Below are 24,784 nucleotides of genomic sequence, written 5' to 3' on the forward strand. Positions count from 1 at the left end.
AACTTTGACCAAAAATGTCTTTGAAGACAGACTTTCCACAGACGAATGACAGCAAGACAAATAAGCTGCTCACCATTATGTTTGTTTATTTGCCCTTTACATTATTTTATTTCAACATGCAGAGCCATTTCCTTCAAAATCCAACACAAGACAACGGTTTAAGCATAGTGGAACAAAATGGTTGCAAAAGAGAAAGTTTTCCACATTTAATGGAATATTTTTATAGCCGATTTAATGCTTTACCATCTGTAAATAACTGGGTAACCTCTTTACTCATGTTGCACAAATAGAGATCAAAATTCTGTAGAGCAACATAAAAGTCATTTTTACTTCTTTTCATTTTTGTCAAACATTTAAATTGTAAAGAAATGGAACTTCTAATTTGAACATCTTAAGTGATTTGTCTTCATTGGTGCCCTCAAGGGGTGGCCGGGGGTGGCCATGGCCACCCTTGGAAAATTGCTGCCCCCCAGGGAAGACCAGTGTTAACTAATCATATTAATGTTCACTCAAACCATATCATCTTATTTGATCAAGACATAAATGTGAAACCCAATTTTTAAAAAGTACAATCAATGAGTAAAGAAATATTCAGAATTTTTTTTATATCTTTGTATCTACCGATCTCCTGGTCACCATCAAAATAAAATAAGTTTACATCTCCATAGTTTTTTCTGAAGACAGCAACAGTTGAAATAAACTAAAAAAAGAAATTTCTAAAAGAATTAAAAAACATATTTCAAATAACTGAATTTTTTTTCTGAAATGTTTGTGTTTCTCCAACTCGAGTTGAGTGTTTTGGATACATCGTGTTTTTTAATGAGAAGAATAAAGGAGCAACTCAGTGCATCAACACAGGCTAAACTCTCCCAGTTACCAAAAGGAACTTGGTGTGCCACCCCAAAATTTTATTTGGCCCTGTCTGGCCACCCTTATAATATCCCCCAGAGACCCACGGTTGTAATATTACAACATCAAATTTAAGTCTACAAAAATAAACCTTCCCCATTTTTTTTTTCTTTTTAAAACCACATTTACATTGCTAATAGGTCCTATTGTTCAGTTCTGCAACACTATTGGCTGTTAAAATGTGTAAATAGGCCCGTTTATCTGGCCTAGAACAACATGTGAAAGGTTAAAAAAAGATTTTGCAGTTGTTTTCTAAATTTGGGTTTCTGGGGGATAAAGATGTTTTGGGGGCACCCCTGTTTGTGGGCAGCAGTAGCTCAACAGGTTGAGCGGGTTGTCCAGTAATCGGAAGGTTGCAGGTTCGATCCCGGCTCTGGACAGAGAATTCTGCTGTTGTGTCCTTGGGCAAGACACTTAACCCACCTTGCCTGCTGATGGTGGTCGGAGGGGCCGGTGGCACCTGTGCTCGGCAGCCTCGCCTCTGTCAGTGCGCCCCAGGGCAGCTGTGGCTACATCGTAGCTCATCACCATCAGTGTGTGAATGGATGAATGATACACTGTAGTGTAAAGCGCTTTGGAGTCCTTACTCTGAGAGGTGCTATGCAAGTGCGGGTCATTTATCATTTATCATTTGTCTTGTGCAAACTACATCTCAAATGTACAAACAAAAACAAGCACAAACCAGCACTTTACTGCTGCAGCACGTCAGTGAAGCAGTAGATTAATCCAAAGATTCCTTTAATTGTTATTGCTCGAGTATAAAATGAAATGTAGTCACCCCAGCTTAGGAGCAGCCGCTCATCGAGGAGGTCGTAAAGGGAGGATCTAATTCAGATGATCCATAAACAACAGCAGGGCCGGCCGGCCGAGAAGGGTAGCCATCTCTGAGAGGATTAGCATGTGTGTCTGTGTGTAAAAGCTGGTAATAAATTCTTCATGAGGCTCAAATGAACCCTAAAATTTTAGGTAAACTGGTTCATAAAACAGAAATCCATCCATCCCCCCCCTCCATCCCCCCCCCCCCCCCCCCCACACACACACACACACACACAACTCCGTGGCATCCGCTCAAATTTAAGCAATCTCTCATTTTCAGCTTATTCATTTATTCGGTTTGAACTGCTGGTCGATTTTAAGACGTGGGCAGCGACTTGGAGCTGGCCTGCAGAAAGTTCTCATGTCTCAGTGAGCATAAAACAACCTCACTCTTCATATTTTACTGGTTTTATTATCCAATTTCTAGCAGGGGCTAAATTTAATGTAATTTGTCCTTTGCAGTAAAAAGTTTTCCTTGAGTCTTGGCAGTTTATTGCTACAATATCTAACGGAAGAACACACATATACAGCTTTCTCTGGTTCTTCAGTGCATCTTTGCAGAAAATAGATTTTTAACTATTTTAGTGTTTATCCTTTTTGTGTTTTTTTTATTGTAAAACTTTGTTTAGGGTGTTAAATTGCAACAAACATTCAAAAAGTAATGATTTAATTAAATTCTTTACACCAAGAGTTTAATTTTTTTCAACTACAAAGCTGCTGCAAGACCGTGTCCCCTAGAAATGATTGTGTCTTTGGAACGGACTTAATTGAATAAATGGGTCTTATAATGATTAGTCTTAATATTATGCAGGGAAAACTCAACCGGCTAGAGAAACTTGTTCTCCAGAGAATCTTAATTTTAATTTTGTATTACTCCACAGCTGCTTGCAGAACAAACAAGACAAATCATTTTGCATTCAGAGGCTCTCTCCGTATCGGAGCACAACAGCAGCAACGCCGCCTCTCATGAAAAATGTTCTCGCTGCAGGTCGTATCTGTCACCAACATTAAATCACCTGGCTTTGTTTTTGTCTTGATTTAAGAAATTCTTGATGCAAACTGTCCAGACTCTTCAATTTGGAGAACTTCCTCAGACTTCCTAAAACCCAAGAGGAAGGCTGAAAATGTCCACTACATTTCCCTCTGAACAACTTACATAGCACATTTCACACACTACATGGACAGACTGGTCTTTGCTGCCTTGTTGTTGCTTTAAAGGGACTTTGCAACTTTTTCATATTTTTAAATCATTTTCTTGAGCCATTATGTGGTAAAACGACCCTTTACAGCACATATGTCAGACTCAAGGCCTGCGGGCCAGATGCGGCCCGCAGAGCATTTTTATGTGGCCCGCGAGATAAATATCAAAAATATATTAAAACTGGCCCGCTGGCCAATTTTACCACAAAGACTACAACTCCCATGATGCTTTGCGGCGTCAGCGCGGAGCCGACGCACCCCCTACATTGTGTTTTTTCCAGCGCCTGCTGCCAGTGTGCAGCTCCGCTGCCTCGGACAAACTCCTCTCACTCAGCGCCGAACTCACTCAGCTATTTTCTGACATTGAAGCCTAGAAATGGAGATTCTAGCCACTCAGTAATGTGTTCACGACTGAAAGAGAAAGTTTTCCAACTAACGTCCAGACAGAGCTGATACAACTCCAGAAAACAGCGACACGCTCAAACCAGCACGGCTCTGTGGCTGCTGTCGTGTTTCCTCCCTGACACACAACAACGCGGTCAAGCTGCTCAGACATGTTCATCAGCACAAACCTATGTGAGCACCTGTTGTCATCTAATGTTGTCATTATTATGATGAAGATGAACAAAACAACAGGAGTCTCCTCCTCAGCTCAGATCAACCCCATGATGCAGGTATCTGGCTGGAACAGGTGAGCATCACAGTAAACCAGTGGAGCAAACTGAGCTTTAAATATGTTGGTTTTATGCTCTTTTTCTGCTCCAAAACATGAAAGTTAACAGGTGAGATGTTGCATTTTCATTTAAGATAAAATGATATTTTTATTTTGTTGTTGGCCCGTGAGAAAAGATTTAAAAGATTTAAAGATTCAAAAGATTTAAAAAATGCTGATTATACCACAAGTAATGAATACCACTGATGCCTTTTATTTAAAACTGACTTGCTCGTGTGTAATTTGGTTATTCCACATTCAGTGTTAATGCAGAAATAAGTTTGTTTCCAAATTTAAAGGTTCAAAATTGCATAAATGTTGATAAAGAAAATGTGCAAATTTGCCGTCACTTTTTCAAAAAATATTAAGTTTGGCCCTCGACTCCGTCCCAGAGTTTCATTTCGGCCCCGTGTGAGTTTGAGTTTGACACCCCTGCTTTACAGGATTAATGAAAGGACGTCCAGCCCCTATCGCCCCCTGTGGCCAGAATATTCCACTTGCAACTTCAGAGAGGCAGGCCGCTCTGTTGGGACATACCTGATGCTGCAGTCCGCTTCCAGCACATTTCCTGCATGTTTTAGATCATGAACACAGCAGATATGTTTAATTTAGTGATGAATTACTGCTGTAGACACCAAGGAAGACTGGAGAGCTGTTAGATTAGGGTGTTAAAAAGACAAAGACACAGCAAGGAGATAGATTTTGCTTTTGCTTTTGGTTCTACTTTGCTTTTGGTTCTACAAATGGACACTAGGGGGTGCTAAAAGCAAGCCAAAACTGCCTAGTTCCCCTTTAACGTTTCTGCTGCAAATTATATATAGTTTTGGTGGAACCAGGGCAGTGCCACGATCCAAATACAAATTTGAAACATTGAGGTCAAGGCTTGGGAACTGGACCCACCATTGCTTCACTATCCAAGAAATTCTGACCTCTGAGATGATCATCCTGGCAAGTTTTCAAATTTAAGTTCCTTATCTGTTAAATCACATCTATGTTGTGTTTATCGTGTGTATCCCGCACTTAGTTTCTTTAATTATCACAGAGGACACAGAGATCCTATGCTGTCTATGTTACCATGGTGATGTGAGTGCTTTAATATAACCAATCATAGGAAAATTTAAATAAATCTCATTTCAAAATACAGAAATATGTTGGTGGCTTTTGACAGACAACACTTTCTATATAGAAACACACTGCTTTATTATGCAACCCCTAAGCATACTTGAGCTGTTCAGCATCTCCGTAACGCCCTCTAGAGTCAGCAGATGGGTTTTCACATTCTCATTTTTCCATCTTTTCCTTCTTTAACAACCAGTCACACTGGCTCAGGTCCAGATGTCTCCATCTGTGCAAACTAACGTCAAGCTTCTCCATCTGTAACATATTACAGGCCCTTGATGCTGTTAGACATTTTCAGCCTCCCTAATTACACTTCTGTCTCTTTCATATCTTTATATCCCTTTCATGATCTCTAGATCCTGCATCCAGAAACTATCCGTCCACCTCTTATGTATCATTTGTAATCCTAGCATAAAACAGATAAACGGCCCTGACCTCTCTTCTTTTTTTCAAATAATTGCCATAATTATTAGAAATAATTTAGTTTTTCTGACTCACGGAGATAGAATGTTAGTAAAAGAAAATCATTGTTTTCACTGAAATAAAACAAATCACAAAGCCCAGTTGGCCAACTGGAGAACATGACAGACTACAAATGAGGATCTGCCACCATCTAGTGGCCGCGCAGCGCGGTTGCGTGTTGACGTCACACAACAATAAGGAAGTAGCGCCCAAACAAACTACACGAGTGTGTGTTGCTGGTTAACAGATTTGTTTCCATTACGGAAGACGCGTTTTTCTGAATAAAGTAACCACAAATTAAGACTTTTCTCATTTATATGAGGCTAACGAGTGTAACCGGCTGTTTTATGTTCGTTTTTGTGTTTTCTGGACAATCGAATGGAGAAGTATTCCCACCTGAGAGTCATCGGAGAAGGCTCCTTCGGTCGGGCTTTGTTAGTACAAAGTAAAATCACCCAGGACAAATATGTGGTGAAGGAAATCCAACTTCCACAGGTATGTAGAAAGAAAATCATCTCGGTGTTTATAATGTAGCGGTCGTCGCGAGCTCCTATCCAGCTTGTTCTAGTTGTTTCCCTGCTCCAACACACCTGTTTAATCAGCAGGTGATGACAGGCCTGATGAGCTGCAGAACAGGTGTGACCCGTTTTAACAGATGTGTGGTAGCAGGGAAACAACTGATCCCGACATTTCAAATATCTAAATTAATCCAAATATAACATAAAATTGTAAATGTGGTTTGGGATTTGTGTAGTCCTTATTTAAGCTGTTTTTGGGCCACATTAGAACTAATTAGGTTCTAAAGCTACAATACCTAGACTGTTGGACTACGGGCAGAATCCTAAAAATTCTAATTGTGATTTGTGAAACCATTAATAGAGGGTTTTTTATAGTTCTGTACAATTTTATTTTTGCAGTTGGATCAATTTAGAATTGTCCAAAACTTAAAAAAATAAATAAATCAACTACCAGTTTAATTGGACTGAATTTTTACAACAAAATGACACTGAAAGTACCAGAAATAGTTTTAGATCTATTTTTTTTTTACATAATTTTCCAAACATAACATCCCATAAAGAAAAATATTCATACTGTTTTCGCAAAAGTTTTTTTTCTTATTTCTAAAACCCAATCATAGAAATCAAAGTGTGTTTTTGTTTGTTTTCCAAAATGACGACAAATTCCTTATTGTACATATATATATATATATATATATATATATATATATATATATATATATATATATATATATTTATATATATATAAATATATATATATATATTTATATATATATATATATATATATATATATATATATATATATATATATTTATATATATATATATATATATAAATATATATATTTATATATATATAAATATATAAATATATATATATATATATATATATATATATATATATATATATATATATATATTTATATATATATATATATATATATATTTATATATGTGTGTGTGTGTGTGTCTTCTTTTTTTTTCAAATAAATCATGTAAAAACTGTGAAGGTTTACTTCTAGTGGACTGAGAGTGAACAGTCTTTTAAAGTGCTTTTCAAGATAAACATGATGAGGTACTTCACAAGAACAAAATTAAAACTAAAAAATAACAATAATAATTAAAGAATATTAAATGCAAAAGCCAGCCTGAACAGGTGACTTTTCAGCTGCCTTTTAAAGGAGACCACTGAGTCCACTGATTTCAGGCTCGGGGGAGAGAGTTCCAGAGTCTGGGGGCCGCAGCAGCAGATGATCTTTGTTGATCTTTAGCCTGGTGCTGCACATCCAGTAGGCTTTGATCACTGGACCTCAGGGACCTGCTGGGGGTGTAGGGACTGAGAAGATCATCAATGTAAGATGGTGCTTGTCCATGTAAGGCCCTATAGACCAGAACCAGGATCTTGAAATGAACCCTGGAGTTGACTGGCAGCCAGTGAAGCTGGAGGAGAAGCGGGGTGATGTGGGTGTGTTTGGAGGACTTGGTCAGAAGCCGAGCACAGGCATTCTGAACCACCTGTAGACGGTTCAGGGAGGTTCTGCTCAGACTGGTGAAAAAGTTGCAGTAGTGTAGTAAAGGTTGCAAACCGCTGGTGTAGAAGAATATTCATGTTTGAACACTCTGGTACTATAGGTTTAGAACGAGACCAAACAGCTGATTAAAGAACATTACTTTTGCTAGAAACCAAACAACCCCCCCCCCACCACTGAGACTTTTCCTTCTACATAACATCTGTATTTTTATAGAACCCTTCCAAAGCTGCAACTTCTAGGAGAGAAGCCGTCCTCCTGTCCAGGATGAAGCATCCAAACATCGTGGCCTTTAGGGAAGCATTTGAAGGTGATACCACGCCCAACCTCCCAGATTAAAACATTACAAGATACTTTAGGAGACGTGATCGTTTGGTTACAGCGTAGGAGATATGATTGTGTTTGTTCAGCCAGCGGCCTCTTGTGCATCATTATGGAGTTCTGCAGCGGAGGAGATCTGCTTCAAAGGATTCAGAAACAGAAATCCACCCAGTTCAGAGTTGATGATGTAAGTCAGACTCGTATATAAGTATTTCTTATTATTAAAAAAAACTGTGAACGAGCCTCTTTTTTGCAGATCTTGAAGTGGTTTGCTCAGATGTGTGCGGGCGCGAAGCACATTCACGATAAGCGGGTTCTTCACAGAGATCTGAAGTCCAAGGTACAGTCGTGTCCGTCTATTTGTTCCCTCTCTGGGGTCTCATTAATAGAAGTTCTAGTTTAAAATCAACACATAGCAGTTAGCAGCTGTTTAAATGGATCAGACACATTTATGTAGAAATAAAAGTGAGGGTTTTTTTCACCATGGTGGGATTTAATGGGTACGAACTGTGTGATGAGAGTCATTTTGCTTCAGCTAGCTGCTCCTGCACTTTTCCTCATATTAATTCAGCGATCCCGCCTCTTGTTTCCTTCCTCAGAACATTTTCCTGGCAGACGGCGGCTCCATTAAGCTCGGGGACTTTGGCTCGGCTTGCGTTCTGAACAGGTGCAGCCGGAGAGCCACTTTGGCGCTGTTTGCCGCTGATGTCATTTTAAAGTTTGATTTTACATTTGTGGCAGCTCTAAAGCGTACGCTCGTGCTTACGTTGGGACGCCGTATTATGTGGCTCCGGAAATCTGGGAGAACAAGCCGTACAACAACAAGAGGTAAATCACTGATTGCCCCGTTAGTGATAAAAACAAGCAGAACGTTGTTTGATTTGCAAAATATTTGTAAAATATGAGACACAGACATTGCATACGTGCAAAGAAGGCACAAAAGTTTAGGAAAAAGCAGGTAAAAACTAACGTAGAAAAGAAAAGTGGTTTCTTCTATTGCACTGATTATTTATTCTATTATAAGTGGGACACCATGTTTGCTGTCAGAGACCAAAATCCCCAATTATTTCTAATTTAATAAAACAAAAATTGTTTAGAAGCTAATTAAACACGAAAAAAGCAACAAAATCAGTAAGTCAGAACAAAACAATGTTAATAATTACTCACAGACTGAATTTCATCTCTTGGAAAACTTTCTAAATTGCTCATTTAAACAAACTGCATGTTTTCCACAGTTGCTCCTTGTGGGGTAAACTACAGCTCTGCTCTGGTCAATAGTCATCAAAGCTGCCAATAAATACCCTGCAGTGTTGTTTTTATTATTGGAGGATAAAAAGCTGCATCATGTTAGTCTTTTGTTGTTCTTACTGAGGGAATTATGTTAGTTGCTGGTTTTGCTTTTCTTCCTTAAACCCTAGGCCTATTTTCACTGGCCTACTGATCAGGTGCCTTATTTGCTCATGTTTTAATTATGTTTTGTTTTGTACCATCTTCTATCTATCATGCAATGTGTGTGTGTGTCAGTGGGACTAGAGATGGAAACTAGCTTCTCTCTAACTCCTGCATATTTATGTATTATGTGCTTTTATCAATGTGCTTTGTCCCATTAAAACATCTAACCGGATGTGTAAACGGGTTTGAATAAGCAGGGGAAAACACACAAACTAGAATAGTTTACTGACATGTTTGCAGGAGTTTTCCTGAGGCTGGTGCAGATTTTCTAAATAGAATAAAGTTTCATCAAATCTACAGTTTATTCAACTTAAGACAGATATTTCTTTGTGTTTGACTTTTCTAGGCTTTTAAATAGAATTTTTTAGTAAAGTTTTTGATTACATTTAGATTTTTATTCAATTTTATGCTGTTATCTTTTTATTTCTATTTATCTATTTTGTTTCATTGATCTGTTGTTTTATATGTATTTTATCTGGACCTAAGAGTCTGTCAATAAAGATTATCTATCTATCTATCTATCTATCATCTATCTATCTATCAATCTATCTATCAATCTATCTATCTATCTATCATCTATCTATCTATCAATCTATCTATCTATCTATCAATCTATCTATCTATCTATCAATCTATCTATCTATCTATCTATCTATCTATCAATCTATCTATCTATCTATCTATCTATCTATCTATCTATCTATCTATCTATCTATCTATCAATCTATCTATCTATCTATCTATCTATCTATCTATCTATCTATCTATCTATCTATCTATCTATCTATCTATCTATCTATCTATCTATCTATCTATCTATCTATCTATCTATCTATCTATCTATCTATCTATCTATCTATCTATCTATCTATCTATCTATCTATCTATCTATCTCTCTCTCTCTCTCTCTCTCTCTCTCTCTCTCTCTCTCTCTCTCTCTCTCTCTCTCTCTCTCTCTCTCTCTCTCTCTCTCTCTCTCTCTCTCTCTCTCTCTCTCTCTCTCTCTCTCTCTCTCTCTCTCTCTCTCTCTCTCTCTCTCTCTCTCTCTCTCTCTCTCTCTCTCTCTCTCTCTCTCTCTCTCTCTATCTATCTATCTATCTATCTATCTAAATGACATCCTTTTTAACTGTCTAACTGTTCTGGATGTTTGGTATTTCGACGACTACTCCTGAACACGGTGACTGCTTAGTTTGAGATGGCGTCTTGTCTCTGTGTCCTCCTGCAGTGACGTTTGGTCTCTGGGCTGCGTCCTCTACGAGCTTTGCACCCTCCGACACCCGGTACTTCCTCTTTCCTGCTTCTGCACTTGAACTGTTGCCCTTTTTTTTGCCGGGTATCCGCGGGTCCTTAAAAAGTCTTAAATTTGCTTTTCCAAATTTAAGGCCTTAAAAATCCTTAAAAATGACAAATAATCCTTAAATACAGTTTCCAAAGGTCTTAAATTACCAAAGACCCAATAAACAAAATTATTTTGTTTATTAAATTTTGTGAAATTTTAGTTAGTGTTCAGCATTTTTTTGTGTATGATATTGGCATAAGCAGAACCGTACACATTCAGTTGGTTGTGAAAGGATTAATTTTAGATGAGCACATTAGCTGGTTAAGCTAGTGGGAGCTTGCGCCATGGGGAAGTGCAAGTTTAATGATAACTGCCTGGATGGCTAATCCCACTTTTGCGATGTGGTTAGCACCGGTTCCAGGCAGTAGCTAGAAATTATAGCTTAAATTTAATTTCAAAAGTAGCTTAAATTTGGTCAAAGTGGCCTTAAAAAAGGTCTTAAAAAGTCTTAAATTTGGCTCCCTTAAACCTGCAGATACCCTGTTTCGAGTGAAACACACTTCAGCTACAGCACAGCGTTTCAACGGAGTGACCGACATCGTCCGAGTTAGCTCTCACTCTCCCATTTGTCTTTCCCGTGTCCAGTTCCAGGCGTCTAGCTGGAAGAGTCTGATTCTGAAAGTGTGTCGGGGTGCGTACCCTCCCCTCCCCGCCCACCTGCCTTACGAGCTGCAGTACCTGATCAAGCAGGTTTTTAAGATAAACCCAAAAGACAGACCGTCCATACACACCATCCTGAGCTCCCACCGGGTTTCCAGGCTCCTGCGTTCCCATCTGCCCTTGCAGGTACAAGCTCGAGTTTTAGAGACAGCTGTGGTAACGCTGTGTGGAATCTGATCTGAGATGAGCTGCTGTTGGTCCAGATGTGATCTGAGCTCGTTTCTTCACTCGTACCTTTACAGGTCATTGAGACCGAGGACGCAACAAGACCTTTAGGTCGATGGAACAAGGAGGAGGGAAGGAAGGTGGCTAAGTCTCTAGGAGAGAAAACTTTATTAACAACTTCAACAACGGAAGGTAAAAATCAAGAGCAAAACAAAAAAAGAAATGTTGTTTATTAAGAAAGCAAATGAAAATGTCCCAAACTAGGATCCTATGAAGAGACGGAGCCGGCTGTTCGAAAGCAGTGGGGATCGGAGCCTCCAGACGCCGTCCTGCAGATGTTAGCCTGCACCAGCCTGGTCTCATCAGGCAGCGTGGCATCTACCCAGCAAATGGCCTCCACCCAAGAAAGTAGGACAGCTGCAGCTTCCTTATTAAAGAAAAGGCGCACCTTTGAAGAGAACATGATGAGGATGTTCTTTTCCTTGTCATCCCAGGTGTGTCGGATGATCCGGGAGACGGCAGGCAGAGGAGACGGTGGGACAGGGGTCCTCCTGAGAGGCTTCTGAGCCTGTTGGAGAAGGCCCAGCCGAACAAAGCTTTTAGCACCTTTTTGATACAAAGAGGAGGTAGTTTTTAAATGAAAGATTGATTTTTATTGTTGTAAATTAACAACAGAGTTTCCATGATCTATTTTTAGATGACAACCCTCTGATGGGGCCCCTTTCCCCGCCGCGGGGCGATGACATTGACGGCTCCAAGCCGGAGGTGGTTTTAGACGAGGGCAGAATGCAGCCACGCTCAGATGATGAGGACACGTAAGACGCGGCTATTTTTAACACGACGGATGAAATGTTCTTTTGTATCGCATTAATGCACTAGTGATCGAAATCGGCCGATCCGAAACTCAAAAGGCTTTCCTGTTCTTTAAACTGAACAAAGCTAATTGAAATCAGCCAAAGTCAGTATCCATATTAGGGTGAGTATTGGCCAGTACCGTATTTATCACAATACAGGGCCATATTTTATAAGCCAGACGATATTCGTAATGAGAATCAGCTCCTCTAAATCCAAGACCATGGTCTTGAATCAGAAAAGGGTAGAATGCCTTCTCCAGGTCAGGAATGAGGTCCTGCCTCAAGTGGAGGAGATAAAGTATCTCTGGGTCTTGTTCATGAGTGAGGGAAAACAGATGAGATCGATAGGCGGATTGGTGCTGCATCTGCAGTGATGCGGGCGTTGTACCGATCTGTCATGGTGAAGAGAGAGCTGAGCCAGAAGGCAAAGTTCTCCATTTATCGGTCGATCTGCGTTCCTACCCTCACCTGTGGTCTTGAGCTTTGGGTAGTGACCGAAAGAACGAGATCGCGGATACAAGCGGCCAAAATGAGTTTTCTCCACAGGGTCGCTGGGCTCTCCCTTAGAGATAGGGTGAGAAGCTCGGTCATCCGGGAGGGGCTTGGAGTAGACCCGCTGCTCCTCCACATCGAGAGGAGCCAGGTGAGGTGGCTCGAGCATCTAGTTAGGATGCCTCCTGGACGCCTCCCTGGTGAGGTTATCTGAACACATCCATCCAGGAGGAAACCCAAGGGAAGACCCAGGACACGCTGGAGGGACTATGTCTCTCACCTGGCCAGGGAACTCCTTGGAGAGGGAAGTCTGGGCCTCTTGGCTTAATCCTAATTTATATTTCGTCATCAGCTCCACAAGGGAGAGACACTCACGCACAGACGGAGACATTTAGCTCTCGGACTTCTCCGTCTCCTGTGGAGTGTTGCAATGCAATTCCCTGCCAGGACAACAGAGGGCACAGCGCTGTTCTGTGTTTCCTGTCATGTATCTGGTCCAAGATAGTGTGTTTATATTTGGGTTTTTTGTTGCGAGGGATTCTTCAAGCTGCTCTGTGTCTGCCTCTAGATATCCTCAGCTCTCTTTATGTTTTTGAGGGTGCAATGGCGGCTTCCTAACCAATCAGACGCTTGTGTTCTCCATCTCGTCGGACAGATGTTTAGAAATGAGAGCGCGACTCCATCCGTCCTTGCGAGCCTGCTGGAGAGCCCTTGCAAGGACGGATGATGGCGTTGCGCGTCTCCGTTCCAACGCAGACGGACAAGTTAGACTTTAGGCTGCTGCCCCCGCGACCTGATCCCAGAAAAGCAGCTGAAAATGGATGGATATTTGTAATTTTAAGACTGAATTCAATCGGAAAACTCAGGTCAGACGCTTCCAAGACACATCCAGTGTCATCGAGAGCTCTCGTTCTGTCAGAAGGAAGGCGGTGAAAGCTGCTGCCACCTAGCAGAGTTTAAATTGCACCACATTAAAGGAATACACAAAAAATTTGAATGTAAATTCTTAATAAAAAATTTGAAACGCTGCTTTTAAATATCGATCAGTCTCATGAAATGAAAATTCATATTTCAGTGAATCGCTATTTTCTAACGTCCCTATTTAACACCGATTTGCCCACAAAACTAGGAGTGCATCCGTATGTTAAACACTTTGATAGAAGTAATATTTATATTCAGCTTGAACTTTGAATTTGCTGATTGTTTTATTTGTATAAAAATATACTTATTGTTTGTTCTCCACTCACAGGGACTTTGAGGAAGAATCTTCATGTGACTGGATGGAAGAAATGGAGAAAATCTTTTCATAACCTGCACAACCAATCAGCTGTCACCATTCATGTTTACTATAAACACAAACGTTGTGCCAAGCTTTAATTTGCATGTGGTTTTAAGGAACATTTGTAGGAATTTGTGACGATTGGATGCTTTGAAAACAAAAACACTAAAATTTTAAGCTGAATGCTTTCATAGAGTTTACGTATGTCTTTGATTTAATGAGCTGTTTGGACCGTCGGTGAGAACCATAGACTGTACATAGGGTTAGGGTTAGGGTTAGCGAGAACGCTCCCTGGAATTTGAAGGCCATCGTGGAAGTTTGTGTTATCCTCTCTGAGAAAACAGGAACTATTAAGCTGCATCTTTTAAAAGTTGATTTGAATTTCTGAAAGTAGACAAAACATTAACATTGTTTGGCTTTGACACTACCCATGCATCTGTGGCTGCAGGGGCGTGTTTAGTGTGTTTTGCACTACTTCAACCACTAGATGGTGCTGATACGACTGTGCACATAAATAAACTCATTTCAAAATCCTGTAAATAAACATCCAAGTGTGATTGCCTGGTTAGATGTGAGATTAAAGGCACGACTGTCTTCTCATTCATTCACACCCAAGTAGAACCGGCTAGTGTCTCGGTTTCCCCGAACAAAAGCCTCACGCTGGAACAATAGGAAAACCACCACAGACACCAAACCCATGCAGGTGTCGCCCAGTACAGTTAAGGCTCAACGACATAAAAAAACAGCCAAGAACGCCACGGTGGTGATGATTCACCAACAGTCGTTCGCAGGATGGATTATCCAGCTGGCAGGGTTTATCCTGTGAATGAGACCTCCTAATGGCTGAGGGGTGAGCTAGCTCCATGTTGTGCGACTCTTATCGGCTTCAGATGTTATTTTATTCATTTATTGAGGAAGCTCAGGGCTGCTGCTCTGCTCTTATCTTGAAGTCCCAACGAATCCCCTTCCAGGGCTCACACTCCAACCCCTCTGCCCTCGCTCTCTGTCATCCTTTTTCTAAAATATTTTCACTTCCTTTTTTAACCCCCCCTCTAAAAACTGTTCGTGTTCAGCAAAGATACAGATGAATTAATGCAGCCTGTTACAGCATCACTGTGTTCTGTGTCCTGCAGATAGGAGGGTCTCCCGTCAGTGGGCTGACAAGTGTTCTCAGACGTATTCCTCATGGTTTTATACCTCAAATATACTCAAATGAGAAGCAAAGCTCACATTTAAAAGTGTAGATTAAATCCCGTTACAGGTCTGAATCCTACAGGTATTATTTATTACGTAAATATATGCACAATCGGTGTTGGCTGGTGTAAATGATTTTAACATATCGATCCGATAAGTAAAACATGGACGATATTAACATCCAGTGTGTTTTTTTCCACCTTATTTTCTGTTTGTAAACATGTTTCACCATGGGAAGGGGCTTAGCTATGTGGTATTTGTTTCCACCGCTGTCAGAACATATGGATAATTATTACTGGACCTTCATGGTATGCAATTGTCTCCATTTCTCCTGGACAATGTTCGGTGTCATTTCAGGAATCAAACAAGTACCTTCCTTAGGGTTTGTGCTCAGAAAAATGGCCTGTATTTGATATAGCGCCTTCTAGAGTCCTGGAACCCCCCAAGGTGCTTTACAACACAATCAGTCATTCACCCATTCACACACACTGGTGGGGATGAGCTACAATGTAGCCACAGCTGCCCTGGGGCGCACTGACAGAGGCGAGGCTGCCGAGCACTGGCGCCACCGGTCCCTCTGACCACCACCAGCAGGCAACGTGGGTTAAGTGTCTTGCCCAAGGACACAACGACAGCGACAAACTGAGCGGGGCTCGAACCTTCAACCTTCCGATTACGGGGCGAGCATTTAACTCCTGTGCCACCGTTGCCCCAGAAAAGGCCTGGAATAGTCGTTGGGTCGGAGTCGGACCAAGGAGCAAACTCCGCCTACCAAAAGTGAAGCCAATGTGGAATAACATGAACTGTAGTTTCCCCCTCAACCACTAGAGGCTGGCTCCAGGAAGGAGCCAATTTCCGTTGACTCAGGTTTCAGTTTTGAGGATGCGAGTACTCGTTGCTGCGCTGTGACGTCATCGACCTCAAAATGCACTCTTACAAGCATCCTTCCCATGGATTCGGACACACCCAGTGTTGCCAACTAATGACTTTCCGTTGCTGATGATGATGTCAACTTCATTGGAGAAATAAACGTGTTTACAGCCTGGTTTAAAAAATTATTTTGGGTTTAACAGGGCAAGCAGAGGACAGCAGATAGTCACTCATTCGTGATTTTATGGCTAAAAAAGCCAACCTCTGTTAGCTTCAGTTAGCTTGTAGCTACATCGGCTCTGAGATTGTTGGGTGCCCCCAACCTCACAGCCCAACTCTCAGCTCAGATACGCAGCCAAAATGGTGTGGTGGGAACCGCCCACTGGGCTTCACATCAGCTCTTAAGAAACCAACCTGTGACATCACAGAGTTCGTCCAGTTTTTGTGTTTTCAATAATACACAGAGAAGCAAAGTTGTTCACCTTTTTTTCATTCATTACTTATGCATACAGTCATTGGGTGGGATTTGTGATTAACTTGTGCTGACTGGTTGAAACTCAGTGAGAAATTATATCAACAAGATGTCCCAACCAACATTTGTAAAAATGGAATCCCTCCACAATGCAATAATTTACACCTTTTTTTATGTTACGCGGCCGCTCTACCCATCCCGTGTACATCATAAATTACAGCATGCTTTGAGTGTATAAGACAACTTTAATGCTATGAACTTTATGCTATCTATCTATCGATCTATCGATAGATCGATAGATAGAGAGAGAGAGAGAGAGAGATGGATGTGTGTGTGTGTGTGTGTGTGTGTGTGTGTGTGTGTGTGTGTGTGTGTGTGTGTGTGTATTTTATATATTGTATCACTTATTACCTGTGAAAAATGTTTTATATCAGGTTTTTGCTTCACAGGCTTTAGTAATAGGGCTTCATGTTGACACCAATGGAAGCATTGCTTCGTAGCAGAAGGTTGCAGGTGTGGATCAATCAATCAAACTTTATTTGTATAGCACTTTTCATACAAAAGAAAATGCAGCTCAAAATTCTTTACAGATTAAAATGACAATCCCAGTTACAGCCTTTCTATGTGGACGCAGCATGTTCTTATGCACGTGTTTGATTTCTTAGGTGCTCCGGTTTCCTCCCACAGTCCAAAAACATGCACACTCAGGCTAATGGAAGACCAAATATTCAATCCGGGGCCTGGGGGGACCGGTATCCAGCACGTTTTAGTGGTTTCTCTGGTCCAACACACTTGATTCAGTGGTTGAGTCATCTGTGCATCAGCATAACAGGCTCTGCAAAAGCCTGTGAATCACCTGCTGACTGAAATCAGGTGTGTTGAAACTAGCCCTACAGGACCAGAATTGAAACCCCTGCCCTAAGGTGGCCCTAGGTGTGAGAGTGTGTGAAGGGTTGTGTGTCACGATAACCTTTCAACGCCTTTCTGCAGGACAGCAGCAGCAATGCACTGCAGATGCATCGTCGGTGGGAGGAGAAACAGGATGACTAGCATCGATTTAGTGTTCTGTATGTTTAATTCAGATTTTCTCCACAAATGATTTTGCTTTAAAACTATTTTTGAAACTTTCTCTATTTTTATTTATAAAAGCTAATATTTTCCTCCACCTCAGACAACTGAGAGAAAATGAGTGGCATTTAAAGAAAAGACAGAAATGTAATAATAATGTTAAACATAAAGCAGACGAACAAAGGCTTCCTCTTGCAGGAAGGAAATTAAGTTATGTCTGCTCCATCTGAGGGGTCACAAATGAGCCAAAAAAAAAAGGAGTGTGTCTGTTGCTCCTGCTCTTACGGTTGGGTTTTAGGCCAACAGAGAAGTGCAGCCTTCACTTGTTGTCCACAACCGTCTCCGAGATGTGACGTCTGTCCATCTCGGTTGTCAGCCAGAGCATGCAACGCTGGTTTCACAAATCTATGAAGCTGTACCGCTCTCTGTGATGTGGCATTTCCCTGAATTCGCTCTCGCTCGTCGCCTGCCTTGAAACGTCCTACATCCTGTAACTCAGCCTGTGCTCAGAGTTGAACATAGTTGCGTTTTTAATGCCAGGGCCTCTAATCTTGAGTGAATGCATCCTTTCTTTAGCAAAATATGCACAAAAGACCTCGTTTTGCCTTTCCTGGCTCTAGGTGCAACCCTTGGCTACTGTCATTAATCTTAATGAAATATTGATACATGCTATCTGCAGAAATCGCTCTTCCACTTTTGTCTCTGTTGGGCTTCGTTCAAGAGCCACCAGTTTTCCAGGAAATGGTCTGCAGATGCACGCTGACCCACTGATCTCTGTCTGGCTACTGCTGCTTGAAAAGTCATTTGTCTATCTCAGTTGTCTGCAGCATTCGTTCCGCGGTACTTTATTTTACAGCTAACCCGTGTTTTTGAGGTGCATTTGCATTTTCAGCTGACATTTATTGCCCAAGTTGTATCTGGTGGACGATGAAAACCACTGCTTTGAGTCGTTAAAGAGAAGTGCTGTTTATTCTTCATGGGGAACAGCTCTTCCTGTTAATAACAAAGCACTTAGGCGTAGCAGCTCGAAGTCTCTTTGCAGCTATAAATGTGAGGGCCGCCATTGTTGGGATTATTTCTAGCGCTCTACAGTGGCCTTTCTATTGTTTGCCGTTTGAGTTCTGTTGCACTGTATCGTGACTTTTTATCAGCAGCTCAGAGAAAAAGGAGAAGTAAAATTTGGACATAATTGCCTCTTTGCAGTTAGAACAGATTTCTGTTGATTTCAGATGAGACACACCTTCATTTGTCTGTTCCTTTTAGCCAATAACACATCAGCTTTGAACCAGAGCCAGAGAAGCTTCCTTTTGCATCACCTGACCTTTTCTTGTAAAATAAAAAACATTATTTTAACATGTGAGCATTTTTAAAATTTTGACTCTGCCTAAGCTCTATAAAAACGTACATAGTAACACTAGAACTTTGTACATAAAGAGAAAAATCAAGAATGAGATGTTGTATAAAAATATATAAAGATAGTTTAAAGACCAAGTTCATGTCTAGTAAAAATGAATGCCGTGTAAGTCAATCCCTATGGGAAAAAAGCTCTTGTGCCTCTGTTTCAGGAAGTCTTATTTCCTGATATTCAGACATCTTGGTTCTGATTGGCTAACAGCAATGCAACTCTACCGCTGAATCAGTTTGCTTTGCAATGTTGATGTTTCATCTCTACAAACAACACGAGCCTGAAAACGTTCCCCCATGTTGTGGAGTTGCTAATGCTAACTGTTAGCTTCTACTAGCCAAGTAGTTATCTTTTCTCTCCAGCCTTCCCCATCATGAACCAAGATGGACAAGTCACTGAATGCTACTTATTGAATGTGACGTTGATCTGACTTAGCCTAGAAATCTAGACACAGTAGCCGACGCTAAATGACTTTGGTCTGCATGTTGGTCTAGCAGAGCCTCGGCAGCTCTCTATTGGTTTGGTGGACGGGATGATGCAACGGAGTGGGACATTCAAAAAGGCGTATCCTTGCGCATCAACTTTGGACTATTTAGACGGGTTGCTTCAGTGGAAGACCCTCACAAGGGATAAGCAAGTAAAGATGGCAAATACCCGTGCAACACTTAAAAAAACTACAAACAGTTCAGAGAAACCTAAGAACTTAAATAATAACAGATGTATGATTTTAGATTGCCTTTCTTTTTCACTTTAAGTCATGTAAGGTGGTTTGTTTTCTTAATGGTTCTAACCGTGCTGTAACACGATAATCATCTAGATAAAAAGCGTGAGCAGAAGGGTTATTATTTCATTTCCTGTTTTTGTTGATTTGCCACCTATTAACAGCGGCTAAAACCAACAGATGCTTTCAACAGCCTAGCTGAAAAAACCAAATTATTATGTACTTTTGAGTGAAAATTAAATGTTTGATATTTCTTGCTATTTAGATTAATTTACTGTACCGCTCCCTTTTCTCTCATGGTGGTGTGCGGTGTCCTGTAAAAGCCTGATGTGTTATGATTTAATGATGTTATTTGCATTTGTTAAATTGATGAAAGTCATAATGATCCCTTCAGGGTTTTCTATTCCACCTGCACGCCAGGTGTCAAATTAATCGCCGTCGCAGTGTGTGGGGGTTGGGTGGGGTGTGGGGAGCACGGGACTGCGAAGCCAGCTGATTTCGCCTCATTTATGGATTAATGGTCGGAAAGTGCCAGTACACACGGGGCGCTTGGAAGACGTCCGGGTACCTGAGAGTCCATGTGAACAATGTAACATAAATTGTAACTGGATGTCTTTTTGGGGTCCCCCTTGATGTATCAGTGGAGGGCTTTTGGGGGAGCTGGGCTCCCCTTAGCCCCCCCGTAATACCAACCCTGGCCTTGTGAAAAGTGGCAGGAACATTGGGGGAGAAGAGATTCTGCTGTGATTTCATATGTGCGAAATCAAATATTTTTGTCATTTTAATTATGAATTTCTACCAGCTAATAAACCTCAAATAACATGACAGACATAATCAAAACACATAATTATTTATAATTTAAATGAAAGTACAACATATGTAGGCAAAGCGGACCAGAATTAGCTTTTATCGCTTTGTTCACTTAGTTTTTTTTTTACGTTTGAGAGATCTATGAGCCGACCGGAAGGGGAGGAGACTTGGGCCCCACATGGCCTCAGTAATCATGTTTAGGATCAATATAACATATGATCTCTGAACTGGCCTTGGGATCCTCCCGGAGGAGCTGATGGAGGTGGCCGGGGAGAGGACGGTCTGGAACTCCCTAGCTGGGATGCTGCCCCCGCGACCCGGATGGGTGGAAGAAGACGAGACAAGATAATATATGTTTATTGTCCTTATTTGATAAATAAAGTGAAACGAAACTACACGTGAGATAACCTGGAGGGCATCAATCAGCTGTTCCACCTCACTGACAGATTACAGATTTATGGTTCAAAAGTCTGTTGACATTGACTCATAAAGTCTTTAAGGTGTGGCGAGGCAAAGATCTTCTTTGTTTACGTGAAACTTTATTTAAAGTCAAGACCAAACACATGTTACTGTGCCACTTGGTGACTTCTTTTTGCTGATGAAGTGAGCGAAGGTGTTGTGAGGTCTTCAGAAACTTGGTGGAAATTCCGTGAGGGGAACACACCGATTTCCACATTGACCTAGAAACATCAGCTAGCTTTGCTGTGTGGCGCAGCGAGTCAGGGCTGGCAGCTTATGAGTGTTTATGGAGGCCAGGCACCACTAACCCTGTCATGTACTCAGCTGAAACTACAGTGAAACAAGATCATGTACATAATGTTTCATCTCTTTTATGCACACTCGCAGCTGTGCGCCGTAAATGGGACTAGAGGAATCAGCGAGGTAAGAATGAGACTTTTTAATGTGCACGTGCCGAAGAGTACATAAACCAAGTTATGCAAGACACTTAAAAATAATTTTTAAAGCTTGTGATGCAACTTTAGTGTCACTTTTGTGAAGCTGCAGAGTTTAAAAGGGGCTGCATGGTGGCGCAGTTAGCACTGTTGCCTCGCAGCAGGAAGGTTGCAGGCTCGAAACTCGGCTGTGGCCTTTCTGCGTGGAGTTGCGTGTTCTCCCCATGCATGCATGGGTTTCCTCCGGGTACTCCAGTGTCCCCTACAGATCACAACATGCCCTACAAGTTAAATAAATTGTATGTCGCTTTGGATAAAAGCGTCTGCCAAATACATAAACATAAACAGAGAATAATCTTGCAAGGTTTATTAGACTTCTCCTTTTCTGCACTCCACCAGAAGGCTTTTCTCTAGCTAAAAGACAGCTTAAATATCTTCACTTTAGCTCCTTATTCATAGTTTAAACCCTCAAGAATGTTTTAAGGAAAGCCCTGCAGCAAAGGAAACTCAAACCTGTTAGAATTGGTGCGACACGCCCAGCTTTCAGCTCCATGCTAAGTCACACTGTGACTTTCAAAAGCAAAAAGATTAAATGCACTGATTTGTCTCATGCAAGTGTGTGTGTGTAAGTTCAGTTTTAGTGTTATCTGAGCATCTATAAACATGATCGGGCAACAGCGTGTGTCTATTTTTCCAAGCGTGTTGTGATTTTCTTGCAGCTTTTCCTAAAAGTATTCTGAGTCATAACTGCTCCCCTTAAACCACCCATTAACATGCTGGAACTTGTGAAGCTGTCATGCTTTTCATTTCTTTTCCTGAACACAAACTGAAGAGATGCAGTGTCGACATTTAAACTTCCCTGAAAAATCAAACCAGAACACTCGTAGCACGAGTTTTCCAAGTTAGAGCGACAGAAGAATTCTCTTCCTCCATCTGTCAGTTATATGCAGGACATTTTTGAAATGTTTTGGCTTTAGTGACACTCGAACAGGATGCAACAGGTTAAAATCTGCCCTGCAGGTAAAGACTTATCAGATCAATTAGCGCAAGCATGCACGTTGTGCAAAATGTGGCTTATTTGTGCAGATTTATTGTCCTTGCAGCAATGAGTCACGCCCGGCCTGGGAATAATAACCGCTGTTTTACCGTAAACTTCACTTACCCTGATGTAGGGAGTGCTCTAACAACATGCTGCTCAGGCTCTCTGTTTCTTTCCTAAGATATTGAGCAACATAGTGCTGATCTGGTCACCTCTGGACAGCTGATGTTTATGGTCTGAGGAGACCGGGAGATGAGGGAGATTCCATGTGTCTGTCTCGCTCCGTCAGCCTCCGAAATGAGTTTGTCACAAATATAAAAAAAAACTGTTTTGATTTCCTTCCAAAATCTGCTTACTAAATGTGAATTTTGTCACTTGAATTTCAAAAAATGCAGGAGTGGTTCTAGGAGGAGTCCAGGCAAGGCCCCGTGCCCCCCCCCCCCCCCCACCCCACCCCCTGCTGTGGGTTGTAACTTGACTTTTCCTTGCCTAAATTTGCAAAATGTATTAAACGCATTCTACCCGGAAGCTCAGCGCTGCATCCCTTCCCACTGAGGGCATTTCTGACATTAAAACGCAGCACATTCTCAGTGGCCTAGTGGTAGAGTGATTGGGGTTCAAATCCTGGTCAGATCACACCAAAGACCTCAACAATGGGACCCAATGCCTCCCTGCTTGACACTCTGCTTTAAGGGGTTGGATTGGGGGGTTAGATCACCAAATTGTTCCCGAGCGCAGCCACTGCTGTAGCTCACCGCTCCCCACGGGGATGGGTCAAATGCGGAGATGAAATTCACCCGTGTGTGATGAATTATTGGAACTTTAACTTTAAATGCATTCTATGCAGTTGATCCTGCAAGGTCCCAAAATCACAGAACAATTGCAAGATCACGCATGATTTGGCCAGTTTATTTGATAATAAGCAATGAGAAAGATGGCAGCATGTATCCAAAAAGGTTTGCAGTTGATTTTCTGTTGTTTACCTCAGCTTTGGGCCTGTCACAGGTAATGATGTTTTTTTTTTCTTAGTAGTTGGGCAACCGGTAATCTGCCCGTCTTTTATTTTTAAATTTGTTGATGTTTTACAATACGCCAGTGTTTGACTTCCTGTCTGGTCTAATCCGAACTACTGAGCTTCACATGTTCTGGAAGCTTTGCAATTTATTAAAAAGCTAATATTTTTAAAAAATATTGCCTTCACTGGGCATTTAGAATGAAGGTACAGTATTTCCTTTAAATCTATATTTTAGTTAAAAACTAATCAAATATTTATTTTGCCGGGCACGACACTGGGTTTATGTTTAGATCTACCAGCCAACAGAGGGCGCTATTGCAGGTTGTCAGACAGTCCGCTCGGCACAGTGAGGCTGGCCCTGTGGAAAATGGTTGACTCGGCAAGTCAAGTCCAGGAGATGTTGATATCCTTCTGAGAAGAGGAGCCACCATAAAAGATCTAAAGTAAGTTTAGGTGAAGCCAACAACAGATGGAAACCAAAGAAAAACTGTCACGTATCGGCAGCGAACCTGGTATCCGGACTGCTGGAAGCCTTGTCCTATTGTTGCAACTACAACCTCCACACACTAGATACCTCCACACACTAGATACCTCCACACACTAGATACCTCCAGTCACTAGATACCTCCACACACTAGATGTCGCTTTGGTTTTCCACGTTTAACATTCATGGTTTCACCCATTTTGACTTGTGACAGGCAAGGCTGCTGTTGGTTTAGCATCCAGGAAAGCGCAGAGAACGTCTAGTATGAGCTAACCGTTAGCATTAGCAACTCTACAATACAGTAGAGCTCCTTTAGGCTTGTGTTATTTGTGGAGATAAAACATCAGTGTTGGAAAGCAAACAGAGTCGCACTGTTATTAGCCATTAAGAGGCCAGATCTCCAAAAATCACAGAATAAGACTCCAAATTCTGCCGTACGAAGCGCCTTTCCCATCCAGCCGACTCTTATGTCCACAATCGGGCACACTGGAGCTTTTTTTCCCCATAGAACGACGCACATGGCATTGATTCCTACAAAAGACCACTGCAAATGTATTAAAATAAGAGTAAAGTTGGCCTTGAAATAATCTGTTAGAGTGACTAAGTTTCTATTTTTATAAAAAGTAATTTCCTGTAAAAACAGGAGGCATAAGAGGCATGGTTACTATAATTGTGGGAAAATAGCACCGATATCTAAATGGTCACTGGTTGTACCAGGATAATAGTAGCTATTTCCTCCCTAATTTGTCCTGCATGGAGAGAAAATGGTTGATTATCTGCAGAGAGACCCTCTTCTCTCAAATCCAATTTGGCAGGATGACGCTTTCCCTGTCATGTGATCACGAGATTTTGCACAGAATCAAAGGAGAATGACCCCTGATCTCACCACTGACCCTCCCACCAGAACTCTCTCCTCTTTAAAACTCTTGTGCATCCTCACCGACGTCTATCGGTGTTGAAAATATATTTGATTGACAGCACTTCAA

At 41.4% G+C, this 24,784-nt stretch overlaps 1 protein-coding gene across 1 annotated transcript; it reads left to right on the plus strand.

Moving 5' to 3' along the window:
• The first annotated feature begins 5,462 nt into the window (after positions 1-5,462).
• nek3 (NIMA related kinase 3) lies at positions 5,463-14,384 on the plus strand. The gene is made up of 13 exons (XM_054742630.2): positions 5,463-5,713; positions 7,482-7,575; positions 7,676-7,773; positions 7,843-7,926; positions 8,186-8,253; positions 8,328-8,414; positions 10,264-10,318; positions 10,963-11,163; positions 11,280-11,394; positions 11,467-11,610; positions 11,697-11,828; positions 11,900-12,017; positions 13,798-14,384. Exons 1-13 carry the CDS (start codon positions 5,597-5,599, stop codon positions 13,856-13,858), a joined length of 1,374 nt encoding a protein of 457 aa, XP_054598605.2. The 5' UTR covers positions 5,463-5,596; the 3' UTR covers positions 13,859-14,384.
• The last annotated feature ends 10,400 nt before the right edge of the window (positions 14,385-24,784 follow it).

Source organism: Nothobranchius furzeri, chromosome 13, assembly GCF_043380555.1.
Source record: "Nothobranchius furzeri strain GRZ-AD chromosome 13, NfurGRZ-RIMD1, whole genome shotgun sequence".
NCBI classification, from domain to species: Eukaryota; Metazoa; Chordata; class Actinopteri; order Cyprinodontiformes; family Nothobranchiidae; genus Nothobranchius; species Nothobranchius furzeri.

Bases quoted from the DNA above. Each gene is read 5' to 3' on its own strand.
- nek3 (XM_054742630.2), top strand. From the start codon at position 5,597: ATGGAGAAGTATTCCCACCTGAGAGTCATCGGAGAAGGCTCCTTCGGT. The intron at 5,714-7,481 runs GTATGTAGAAAG...GTATTTTTATAG, and splicing joins AGGAAATCCAACTTCCACAG to AACCCTTCCAAAGCTGCAAC. The intron at 11,395-11,466 runs GTAAAAATCAAG...GTCCCAAACTAG, and splicing joins AACAACTTCAACAACGGAAG to GATCCTATGAAGAGACGGAG.